General features: G+C 41.5%; 1 protein-coding gene across 2 annotated transcripts in view; it reads left to right on the plus strand.

The window, feature by feature from the left end:
• The window catches only part of cxxc4 (CXXC finger 4), a 78253-nt gene extending 65884 nt beyond the window's left edge, over nucleotides 1-12369 (plus strand). Inside the window, exons 2-3 of one of the 2 annotated variants that reach the window (XR_011353754.1) lie at nucleotides 10310-10689; nucleotides 10789-12369. Coding sequence is in view for 1 of the 2 variants with exons in the window: in XM_069925249.1 (XP_069781350.1) it covers nucleotides 10310-10357 (48 nt within the window). In the remaining variant the exon portion in view is untranslated. Of the gene's footprint in view, nucleotides 1-10309 lie in introns of both variants that reach the window. The other variant, XM_069925249.1, reaches the window with a different exon arrangement.
• Nucleotides 12370-13219: the final 850 nt, after the last annotated feature.

Here is a 13219-nt window from a genome sequence, read left to right on the forward strand (position 1 = left end):
TGCAACCAGGGAGATTGGACTGTGAACTTTGCTGAACTTACACACACATTACACACACATGCACTTAGAATTAGAAGGGGGTTAAGTGAGTCAATAGAGATAAGTTAAAGTTTGATCTATTTTCATGTTCAAAGATAATTAAAAGCAACTTTTGTTTAAGTACCCCTTTGTCGAAGTACATATCTATTGCTGCTGGGTTTTGGGGTCCACTGGACTCATAACAGTAGTAAAGAGATTAGAAAATGTCTTTATTGCCCTATCAGTGAGCACATTCCTGATGAGGGAAAGCACTGGAGACTCTCCTCTTAGTGTTCCAAGTTTGGCTCCTCACAAATAAAATATGTTTGAATGAAAAAATATATATTTTACAGGGTCTTTCAGCAAATTCCAAAGCATTTTATAGCCATCAAAATAGTTTTGAAGTATACATGTTGTTTTAATGTAATGCCATGGATCTTTAAGGTTACCTATTATTACTGGAGAGGCAGTTCATCAAAGAGTGTTACCGGTGACAGTCTAAAACTACATTTTATGCTGCTGTAGATTTTATGCTCTTCCCCCAAGAACAGGATTTGACCCTGTAACTGATTGGCTCAGAAGCAAGAATACTATCTCATCTGCCATAATTTTGCCCAGTCCCCTAATCTGTCTATATCCTTCTGCAACTTTACGGTTTCTACTACACTTCCTACTCCGCCACCTATCATGGTGTCATCCACAAATTTGGCCACAAAACCATTCATACCACAATCCAGATCATTAATAAAAATTGTAAACAGCAGCGGCCCCAAGACCGACCCCTGCGGAACACCACTAGTTACAGGCAGCCATCCAGAATGGGAACCTTTAATTTCAACCCTTTGCTTCCTGCCGATCACCCACTTTTCTGTCCCAGTTTAATAACTTCCCTGTAATTCCATGGATCCTCATATTATTTAGCAGCCTAATATGTGGCATCTTATCGAAAGCCTTTTGAAAATCTAAATAGATAACATCCACCCCTTTGTCTATCCTACTTGAGATTTCTTCAAAAAACTCTAATAGGTTGGTCAGGCAGGATCTACCCTTTAAAAAAACCATGCTGACTTGGGCCTATCCTGTCATCCATCTCTAGATATTTCATCACCTCATCCTTGAGGATCGACTCTAATATCTTCCCAACCACCGACGTCAGACAAATCGGCCTATAGTTTCCTTTTTTCTGTCTCCCACCTTTCTTAAACAGCGGAACCACATTGGCAACCTTCCAATCCTCTGGAATCTCTCCAGAGTCTATCAGTTTATGGAAGATCATTGCCAATGGATCTACAATCTCCAATGGGTGGAGTTGTTCAAGTGAACCGGTACGGACTTGAAGGGCCGACATGGCCTGTTTCCTTGCTGTAAACGGTTATATGGTTATATGGTTATTACTGCTCATGGCGAGGGTGGCATATAAATGTTAAGCATGGTGTTGCCAGTGGAGGAATATCTCTGCATATCTTTTTAGCATAAATGGCTGCTTTGTCATTTTAATTCCTTGCAATAAGATGATGCTCGCTGCACCAAATTTGGTAGTGAAAATGCCAGTGCTTCTGACATTAATACCCACCCATAGGAAGGAGATCATGACTGCAGATATTGTGATAACTGTGAGGCTGCCACCTGAAGATATTGAATATCCAAAGCGTTCACTGGCAACAATTTGCTTTCAGACAAAAGAAGACTCTAATTGCTATTTTCATGTAAATGCTGCAGAAACGTTAGATATGGTTAAATGGAGAATTCCAAAGGATGCTGTTCAGTTGCAGTGCTCCCCCAAAGGATTTGCAAAAATCATCATCCCTCTGCTAGCCTACTAGTGAATGGGAGTAATGCTACATTTATGCTACAAGCATCTGCATCTAACTATTCTTCAAGTGTTAATTTCTGGCACCATTTCATCAGATGCAAGGATCGACAATGAGATAGACAACAGACTCGCCAAGGCAAATAGCGCCTTTGGAAGACTACACAAAAGAGTCTGGAAAAACAACCAACTGAAAAACCTCACAAAGATAAGCGTATACAGAGCCGTTGTCATACCCACACTCCTGTTCGGCTCCGAATCATGGGTCCTCTACCGGCACCACCTACGGCTCCTAGAACGCTTCCACCAGCGTTGTCTCCGCTCCATCCTCAACATCCATTGGAGCGCTCACACCCCTAACGTCGAGGTACTCGAGATGGCAGAGGTCGACAGCATCGAGTCCACGCTGCTGAAGATCCAGCTGCGCTGGATGGGTCACGTCTCCAGAATGGAGGACCATCGCCTTCCCAAGATCGTATTATATGGCGAGCTCTCCACTGGCCACCGTGACAGAGGTGCACCAAAGAAAAGGTACAAGGACTGCCTAAAGAAATCTCTTGGTGCCTGCCACATTGACCACCGCCAGTGGGCTGATAACGCCTCAAACCGTGCATCTTGGCGCCTCACAGTTTGGCGGGCAGCAGCCTCCTTTGAAGAAGACCGCAGAGCCCACCTCACTGACAAAAGGCAAAGGAGGAAAAACCCAACACCCAACCCCAACCAACCAATTTTCCCTTGCAACCGCTGCAATCGTGTCTGCCTGTCCCGCATCGGACTGGTCAGCCACAAACGAGCCTGCAGCTGACGTGGACTTTTTACCCCCTCCATAAATCTTCGTCCGCGAAGCCAAGCCAAAGAAAAAAGAAGAATTTCTGGCAATCAACCTTTCTGGCACAGAAGATGAACCTTTGCAAGTGTGAAACCTCATTCCTTCCTAATTCCTCACGTATTAGTAGGATTTTAAAAAATATAGAAAATTAATAGGCTGGGGACTACAGGGAGGATGATCAATTGATCCATAGCACCATGACACAAGGTTAAGGACATCTTTTCCGGACGAGAAGAATTTAAAAGTAGGAAGGGAAGAAGGTTATGATACCATTGGAAATGGTTAAATTAGATTCACTAAGCTAATTCCTGGGATGAGAGCACTATCCTATCAAGATAGGCCAGACAGTTTAGGAGTTTAAAAGAATGAAGGATGACCTTGTTCAGTCATACATGTGGCTAAGGGGTCTTGGAGCTCAAAGGTTAAAAAGTTATCACTTGCTGTGGAGAGTCACAAATAAGGGGACATAAGCTACAAAATAAAAGGATGGTCATTTAAAACTGAGGTCTCTAGGAATTGAAGCTTGCAGGGAATGTCTGAAGTTCTCTGCTATTGAGAATGCTGGAAACAAGATCATTGGATATACTTAAAGGGGAGATAGACATATATTTGAAAGATTGAGGAACTGAAGGTTATGGGGAATTGGCACAGAATAGGTGTTGAGAACAGTGTAGATCAGCCATGAAGAAGGACCAAGTGATCAACTCCTGTTCCTTATTTGCTTGTTTTCTGGAAGTTTACTTTTATTCCTTTTCCTTTTGCTCTCTTGCAACAATCTTTTTTTAATGCTCTTAAATAAAAGCACACAAAAATATTTTGGAGGTATTATTTATCTTCAATCAACATCACAGGAAACCTTTGTCAGAGGAGGGTGTTCCATTCGGTTTGGCTGTGCACTTCAAACAAAACGTCAGTTTGGAGATAAAGTGCTTTGAGATCCCCTAAGATTGTGAAAGGTGCCAAAGAATGCTTTCCATCTTTCTGTATCTGATTTAGTTTTGAATTTATTCATTTGCTTATTGATATTTACCTTCTCTTTTCAGTCCATGCACTTCATTTTAGAATCCCCTTATTTAATTGATTAAAATGAGTCATTAGATTTCTCACTAAAGTGTTATCATCTCTTGTTTTCAGTAAATTGTCATGCAAATATTTTTAAAGTAATCAGCATGTAAGGGCAAGTTGAACTCACAGTGCACACAGTGAAATGTTCTGCTGAAGTAGACACACCCTGTTACCTTACAGACTTTCTTGTTTTCCCTTTTGTATCTGATGTGGTTGAGAAACCTTACAGCATCACTGTGGCCTTTGGGGAACATTGGGAACACTCCATACAGTTGTGTAAAAGCACACAGAAATGCTGGAGGAACTCAGTCGATTTCTCAGCATCCATAGGAGGCAAAGAAATATTACCAATGCTTCGGGCCTGAGCCCTTCTTCAAGGTATAAGCAAAAAAACAAAACAGGAAGGCGTCAGAAAAAAGACTGAAGAATGATGGGGGAGGAGTCTAGATCAACAAAAGATATTAAATGGATATGACGAGAATTGGCTTTTGGTTCCGTGAAAGGAGACAGGGAAAAGGGAAGAGAGATACAACTGGAGGAAAGACGGCAGGGTGAAGGGGGAGGGGTGGGTTTAATGGAAACCAGAGGTTGATGTTAATGCCATCCAATTGGAGGATGCCCAGATGGAAGATGAGATGGTGTTCCTCCAATTTGTGAGTGGTCTCAGTTTGGCAGTGCATGAGACCAAGGACAGTCATGTCAGTAGGGGAATGGGACGGGAAATTAATATGGGTGGCCACATATAGTTATGCGAGGAAGTCTACCTGTTGTTAAAGTTGTAATATTCCCAAGATGGCAGCAAAATATTTAATAATCTTTATGCTATTTATGTTCCTTATGATACACTCTGTACTGTTCTATTGCATATTATCGATATTCCTTCCTGATTTGCAAGGCAGTGAAATACCTTAGAAGTTTATATTGAGAAAATACGTTATTTATCCATTGTATCTGTGGAATGCTTAAATCTCCAGTAACAACATTGTATTTGTTCAAAAGCATTTTAATTATATAGTGTTCTAAAAATGATTTGTATTGCACAAGGTTTAATCATTCTCTCATTACTCAGGAATTCATTCATTATCTAACTCATTGCTGATCCCCGGCTGCATTTGGGATGGCACAAGGTGAAAACATCATCCTCTCCTGCTGCCTCCCTACACCGTCTCCATTCACATGCCCTCCCCCCACCCCACCCCCCCCCCACTACTTTCTCTGGATTGTCTTTCTCTGTCTGAAAGAGAACCAGGAGCAGGCCATTCCACCCTTCATATCTGTGATGCCATTCAGCAATACCAAGGTTGATCATGCTGCCTATTTCTGCTGATATATTTGACTTTTCTCTTCATGCATGCATTTAACATTGGACTAATCTCCTAACAGAACTCAAGCCTGAAATAGCTAATTGCTTCAAAATTCAATGGAATATCTCTCTCTCTCTCTCTCTCTCTCTCTCTCTCTCTCTCTCTCTCTCTCTCTCTCTCTCTCTCTCCTACTGCTTGAGCTTAATCTATTTTTTGCTGCACTCTCTGGACCAGGAACTCCTTAACCTTTAAATGCACAAGCTAAAGCAGAGTTGGACAGGAAGCTGAGCCTGATTATACAGTGATACAGAATGAAAGCAGACTCTTCAGCCCATCAAATCCATGCTGATCATCAACCATCCACTTACACTAATCCCATTTTTTTTATTCTCCCCACATTCTCATCAGCTCTTTCCAGATTCAAACACACACTTACACATGAGGGACAATTTAAAGTGGCCCATTAACCTACTCATGTTCACATCTTTGGGACATGGCAGAAAACTTGAGCCAGTGTGGGAAACCATGCAGTCACAGGGAGAATGTGCAAACTCCACACAGACAGAGGTCAGGATTGAACCCAGGTCTCTGGCCCTCTAAGGTAGAATATCTGCACCACTGTGTTGTCACAGATCCTCAAGAACCCAATTTCTCCTCCACTTCATCTCTAAAAATGCAAGCATGTTTTCAAATGTATTGCCTTTTTGTTTCACTGTTTGGATGCATTAGGTGTTTACTAGTAAAACAGATGTTGTATATTTGTGTAAATGATCCCACATTAATTGAAGTGAAAATAAAAATTGCAGGAAATTCTTGGCAGCTCAGACAACAGCTTTCAGGGGAAAACCAGAGTTAATCTTTCAGATGAATGAACTTTAACAAAAATCTACAGACATAGGAAATTTTAAACAAAAATAGAAAATGCAGGATACAATTAGCAAGTCACCAGTTAACGACCTTCATCAGAACTTGTTGCTCTTCTGGTAAAATGTCATCAACCTCAAGTCTTAACCCTCTTAATCTGTGGAGAATGTTTTTATTTCATATATACAGCATCTGCACTATTTTGCTTTTGTTACTGATGCGTTTATGGTGTTTGATCTCATCAAGATGGTATGATCTTCTTCCTGCTCGGAGCAACACACAGTGAGCCAAATGCATCGATTGCAATCTCCTTACAGGTGCTCCTTTTATGATTCTTGTGTAGGTGAGAGTAACATTTGACTCTAGTGTTTCCAGTATGTCGGGTTTATTGCTTTCAAGACTTGTGTTGCATTGCTATCGTGCTGAGATAAGCAACTTCAGAATGTGATCCCATCAGTACAGCATTGACAGAATCTGGCTATGCAAACCAGATGTCTGTGCCATGTAGATGATGTTCCCTGATGGTGATGTAACTTTGAAATGCTTGCAAGTCGGAGTCTAAACATTGGTCATGGTGTAGTTAACCTAATAGAAGTGATGCCGACTGTACTGATAGATCTACCTGCAGCCTGACACTGTGGTACCTTGGTTAAATGAAAGCAAGCCAATGACAATGAGTGGCATTGTTGCCTGGTTAATGCTCTCTGTTCAGTTCCTCAGGCATATCTTGATCTGCACATCCTGTCTCTTCCCCGTATTTCTTCTACTCTTCTTCCTGTTGCCTCTCAAGACTTTCAGATAACATCTGAGGCCCTAAATGGCAGCATTGAGGAGCAGCTGACAAGGAAGCATGGGAGCTTCCCCCCCCCCCCCACACACACACACACACACACACACACACACACATCTCTTGAGACGTCTACAGGATACTGCGTGTTCACTCTAAGCACTAGACTCTCATCTCAAGTACCTATTGGTGCATTCCACCCATTGCCTGGCTCTGGTCATACTTGAGCCTTGCCTCATTGTCCATCTATCCAGAAAGGGATTGGGGAGCTAAGAAACTGGGGTGATCCATTATCTCTATGGTGCCACTGAGAGGTGTAGCAGGACAGCTAACATATGACAGACTCCTGGAAAGTAAAGAAATCCCTGGAAACAGGTTTGGCTTATGAGAAATTACATCCCCTCAACTGCTGAATATTTGTGTTGTGATTGCCCAAATGATTGAGAGCCCAGTATTTACAGTACGTGCCCTGAGTTTCACGTGAGTGCAATCCATCACTCCGTAAACCTTCAGGACGCCTGGGACTCTGGCATATCCATGTCCCTGACAATGTATTCCTTAAGAAGATCAATTCTCTCCATAAACCTCATATGAGCTGAATGCTAAGGTGTGACCCAGATCAGCCATCATCACTCACAAAAGGAGAGACAGTCAGTAGATAATTTTAATTAGGTTTAAGAAAGTGTTATTAGATTTGCAAATGTTTGTGTTACATATTGGAAATTAATTTTTCTAAGAAAAATTATGGATGAAATAAAATTTCAGATAGGATCAAATGTATAAAATAATGAGGAGCACCATTTTATTTTAGCAGAGAGGTCAATAACTGGGAAATACATTGAAGGGAATCGGTAGAAGGATTCGAGTTGCAAAACATTTTACTCATTCTGTGGTCAGAAGTAACAGATGGGGAGCAGTGATTTAGTGGTGGCGATTTGAACCTCATTCTTGAATGGCTTACTCCATTCACTATCTGGATGATCACTTGAAGTCGAAAAACCCACAGAGTGATAGACTAAAGACTGAAATGGGATCAACCAAAATCTCCTTTTGGACAGCATGCACATGAATAGGCTGAATGGTCTCCTTTACCGCTGGAATTATTTTGACTTTCGATGAAGTTAATGGGGCCACAGTGACCTGACCACATATTGTCAGGGTTAAGGTGATTGTAAAATTGCAGCTTTTGGGCTTCATTAAACTAATCTGGAGATTATGGTTTCTTTCAGTGGGATTTGATAGGATACCCCACTCCTCAGAAAGGAATAGCGTGTGCGTGAATGGATTTTAGGTGAGATGGGGTTGAACAGATCCAGACCCACCCTCTTGACATCCCCTCCCAGATCCAGCGGCATGGTGAGGTCCAAGACAGCTAGGGGAAGATCTGTTGTAGTGAATGGCTGGACCAAGCTTCAATGCAAGGATGTCCTTTCTGCGCTTCATGACACGTGATTGCTAGATGGCCGTTGACCCTGCAAGAGGGTTTGTCCAACCTTTGACAGGTCTTGTTTTTCATTCTGCAGGGTGTCTAGTCACCCTCTGCACCAGACAAGCCTGGTGGGGGAGCCACTTTGGTCACCGACCATCCAACCATGCGACAGGTAGTGCTGGGTTACATGGTACCAGTAGCACTCCACCGAATGATCGTTAAAGTATGCTGCATGTAATGCCAAGAAAATGATAATGAATGCCAATCATACTGAGTTAACTGTATTGCTGAGTGAAAAATGGAATGAGAACAGATTGGCAAGTTGCTTGAAATCATGTCCATTTATTTTAGCACCCTGTAGAATTCATACAAAATTAGTCCTGATGCTTCATCTACCAGGCAGGCAGTGCATATCCACCAATGAAACCGCCACTGAATTCACGTGGCTAGAATGAGTACCAAACATTGGGATCACTAAGTTTTCAGTTGTCATGTGCCAGGCCTTGCGGGCTTTCAGTTTATCATATTTTGTGGGGCTGGAGTCATATTTTGGGACAACAGTAGAAGTAACGGGTTCTCCTCTCCAAGAATCGTTTTACAAAAATTTAGTAGTTTTTAATGTAGGTCAATATCTGGGGCTGACCCAGTGTGTTGACTTTATTTTCTAAATTTGCTTTGATGACTTTGAATATCTCCTTATCAGAAGGGGCAGCATGGTTACTGAAGCAGTTGGTGCAACACGACTACAGTATCAGTGACCAGGGTTCAAATTTGTCACTGACTGTGGGGAATTTGTACATACACCCTGTGTTCACATAGATTTCTTCTGGGGGCTCTGGTTTCCTCCCATGTTTCAAAGACGTACAGGGTTAGTAGGTTCGTTGGTCATATGGATGTTTTGGGTGGCATGGGTTCATGTTACCATGCTGTATATTTAAAAAAATTGCTTGACTCATACAATGTTGGATAGGGCCTGTAGCAAATATTTTAAAGGGGCCCTAAGGAGTGCTGGGTGGTGCATGCACGGTGAGGGGGGAAGCACCTACACTGAAATTACACCTACACTGAAATCATTCTCCTTCCGTCCCCTCAACGGGCGAGGGGTCCTCTCCCTGCCCAATGGGATGGGGGACGGGTGGGCAAATGTGATCTCTCCCTGCCCGTTAGGACGGGGCTGGGGGAGACGACCTCTCCCTGTTAAAACAAAACTTACAGTGGCGGCTGGTGGTATACAAGATTGATGGCTGTCTTCGTTACCCATGCAGCTGGAACCACTCTGCAATTCTCCAGCACTGACTCTAGCAGAGTGGTTTCAGTTGCGTGGGGGAGTATGGGTAGCCAAGACGGCCAATTGCTCCTGCATTGAGCCATTGATTGAGCTGCCGGGATAGTCTTTGTTAACCCCAGTTAAATTTGTTAATGATTTTAGCCAATTATCACCTTTAATCAGGGTTATTAAAACAGGCTACCAGTGTGGTTTCTCATAGCCACTAGTGCTACACAAATTACAATGCACCCATAGACTCTTTTAATTACCTTAAATTTAAGGTTAGCGATTTTAGCCTTTAAACAGGGTTATTAACACAGACAATCAGTGGAATCTGATAGCCGCTGCACAAAGATGAAAACAAAAATGTTTCTCATAATTCATGGTATGTAAATGCTGGGGCCCTTGAAATTATGGGGCCTGTAGCATTTATTATTCTCGCTACTACTTTAATCCGGCCCTGGACTCATACCATAGACAAACAGATATCTTTACCCTATCACCTGTGTGCCCTTCATCACAATTTACTCATGTGCACACTTAGTAGATTAAACTTCCTGTACAGTCCCTGGGAGCATTGGCTAATTTTTATATCAGATTAAATTTTTGGCATCTTTGGTGTTGCTCCTTGCGAGTTAGGCGGTGCGGTTTCAAGCTGCACCCAGTCCTAGCAAGTGGAGGCCTGAAATTTGGGAAGACACACCAGGGTACTCACACCTGAAAGCTCTGGGTGATTTGTCCCACTTTGTTCATAACCTGTATATAAGTTGTTGGAGCTCATGGGGTCTTCCTATTGTACCTGCAAGTCCTTGATTATTTCTCCTTGTCCACCAAAAGGAAAACTGGGAAGCTGTTCAAACAACAACTTTAGTCTTACCAGTTTTGTTTATATTTTTAAATGCTAACCTAATTATTTTATTTCTTTCACTTTTGCAGAGGGTGATTGTTCCTGATGGAAGTGAAGCCTTCAGATGGTTCTTCTGAGGATAATTGCAGAGCTCCTCAAGACCTCATGAAACACGAATTATCTCACGAGTGGAGAGCTTGTTCTGCATGTGTTCCTGATGCAAGGCACACGTTCAATGCTGACGGTTTTTGTTTGTAGTGGAGATTTTTAGCATTTTTCATTTTATGTCAAAACTATGTGCTGGAATTATCAAGGATAAATGGTACAAAAATACAGCTTTCATTATATAATGAAGAGAAATGGACAATTGTTACACTATATTGAGCATTTGTGGCCAATGCTATTGTTTATTAAAAAAATGTTTGAAGAAGTGAGGAATTAAGCAATAACCTATAGTGCAATTGTACAGGTAATGAGCATGTTTTGTAGGGTGGTGAAGGATATAACAGTTTTGCTAAGAGTAGATTCATTTTATCCCTGGGTTTAACAATGGGTTTGTATTTCTTAGCATGCTCCAGCTCCTGCTGTCTGATGCTCCTTTATGTCAACTGAAGAACACAACAGGACCAGTGCAGTGCTGTTGGTCTGACTGTATAACAAAAGCACGAAGGAAGGCACAGAGAAAGAAGCGATTCAGTGGTGGTGAAGAAATCCCCTTATATCGGTTGTACCAAGCAGATACTATCAGCATGGAGACATAAATGTTTGAAAGGATATTTTCCCTCCTTACCTTTTAAAGACATACTTTGGAGAGAAGCATTTGTAGAATTCTCCATTTTGAACATTTTGATGCATTGGAGACTTAGTGATGAATCCAGTGAAGCACTCATATATTTAGATCTTGAGATCATGTCAAGAGAGTGCATCAAAACCATTGATAGCCCAAGGTGTAAATTTTGCCTCTATTTATAAGATGGGATTCATCTACAGATTTTGTTATGGTAAAAGAAATTGTTGTGCTTGTTTAATCATCTTTCTGTGACGGCGTATTTAATGGGAGCAGATAAGTGGTTACTGCACAGACTTCTTGCTGAAATTTTGGGCTCCGATCCAACTCCATTGAATAGTGAAAGCTGTCTGGCTACCAACCTATCCATCCATCTATCTGTCTGTCTATTAATCTATCTCTCTGTCTCTACCAACAGCATTCACCCTAAATGTGTTCTGTCATCATTTTCACTTCCTTCTAAGAGCAAGCCACAAGAAAAAAATGTCCATAATTATACACTAAGTTAGGAATCTCACTTGATGTGGTTGGTGTTGGAGAGAAAATCATTCTACTTGTTTGAGCTGGAGACACTATTCAGATTTGGAGGCACAGTCCTTCTGAATTGTAGGCACCTATATGGCCAGAGTGCCTTCATCTGACAGAACTTCAGTTTCCCCACTCTAATACTGGTCACCTTATAGTTAGCATTAATATTTGCCAAAGTCAAAAGAAGGCAATTGAGATTTGCACAAAATATTTCTTATATGGAGCATTAACAGGAGGTGGTGATCATTGATGACCATTTTGACACAACACAAAGGTTAATTTACCCTCCTAGTTTTATTTGTGAAACCTGCTTGATTTAAAATTGAAATAAATGATAATATGTATTGACTTGGAAAGCTGCCTAGTGAAGCTGAAGGTTCTACTCAGTGTTTCTCATTAAGTGGTCAAAATACAAAACAAAAGCTGTAAATCTGGTTTAAAAATGAGTGGCAACACATGGTCGACCATGAAACATTAACTTGTCTATTCTCTTTACAGGGCCTCTGACTAGATGGGTCTGTATTTCCTGCATTTTCTTTTTTTTAGTTTATTGGTCCCAGTGTCAAAGTGTCTGGGAACCTTCACAGTAACTGCCTGCAGATGCACGTTTGCAGTCTAAATTGCATGCTCTACCCGTATTTTTCTGACTTTTAAAAAAAAATCTGGTGTCTGATATCAGTTGTTGCTAAATGTGAATTTAGTTTTGTCTGTTGTTGCCCATCCAGTCTGGGTCAAGATGTTTGTGCAGCATTGGTTTTATCAAACGAAAGCTATTTTTGTAACTGATTTTGTGAGTAGTTTTGACATGCACCCAAATAAAGTGTGATACAATCAGTTCATGCACTCAGGCACCCTTTTATTTGTTTTATTTCTAATGCTGAAAGAAGAAGAAAAGTTGTTTTTGTATAGCAGATTTCACCCCCCCCCCCCTCCCCCGGATATCTAAAGCACTTTGCATCGTCTGAAGCACTTTGCAAGCACGGTCACTTTTCTAATGTCGAGAAAGGCAGCAGCTAATTTGTACAAAGGAAGGTCATATTAGCAGAGAGTGATCATAACCAGATAATCTGATTCGCAGAAGGCCAGCATGGAGGCTCAGCAAGTAGTTAGGAAAGCTTACAGACTGCTTGGGGAATTGAATATAAACATAGGAAGGTTAAGGGGCAAAAGTTTAGAAGTAGCATGAAGGGGAACTTCTTTACTCAGAGAGTGGTGGCTGTGTGGAATGAGCTTCTGGGAGAAGTAGTGGTGGTAGGGTCAATTTTGTCATTTAAGGAAAAATTGGATAGGTACATGGATGGGAGGGGAATGGAAGGTTTTGGGCAAGGTGCAGGTAGGTGGGACTAGAGGAGAGTACTTAGTTTAGTGTGGACTAGAAGGACCAAAATGGCCTGTTTCCATGCTGTAATTGTTATATAGTTATTTTTCAGTTGTATAGGGCATTGGTACACCACATCAGAAAAGACTTATGAACCTAGTACCTGGAATGAATGTATTGTCTTATGAGGAAAAGTTCAACAGAATAGACTCATATCTCCAGAAGAGTATTTGAAACATGTTAAATCCCAAGGGGTTTCAACAGAGTTAATATGGAGAGGATATTTCCACTCATAGGAAAACTTAGAATCCAGGGGCACTATTTAAAATAAGTAATATTCTGCTGAAGAGGAGATGAGGCGTTTTT

Source organism: Narcine bancroftii, chromosome 1 (assembly GCF_036971445.1).
Source record: "Narcine bancroftii isolate sNarBan1 chromosome 1, sNarBan1.hap1, whole genome shotgun sequence".
NCBI classification, from domain to species: Eukaryota; Metazoa; Chordata; class Chondrichthyes; order Torpediniformes; family Narcinidae; genus Narcine; species Narcine bancroftii.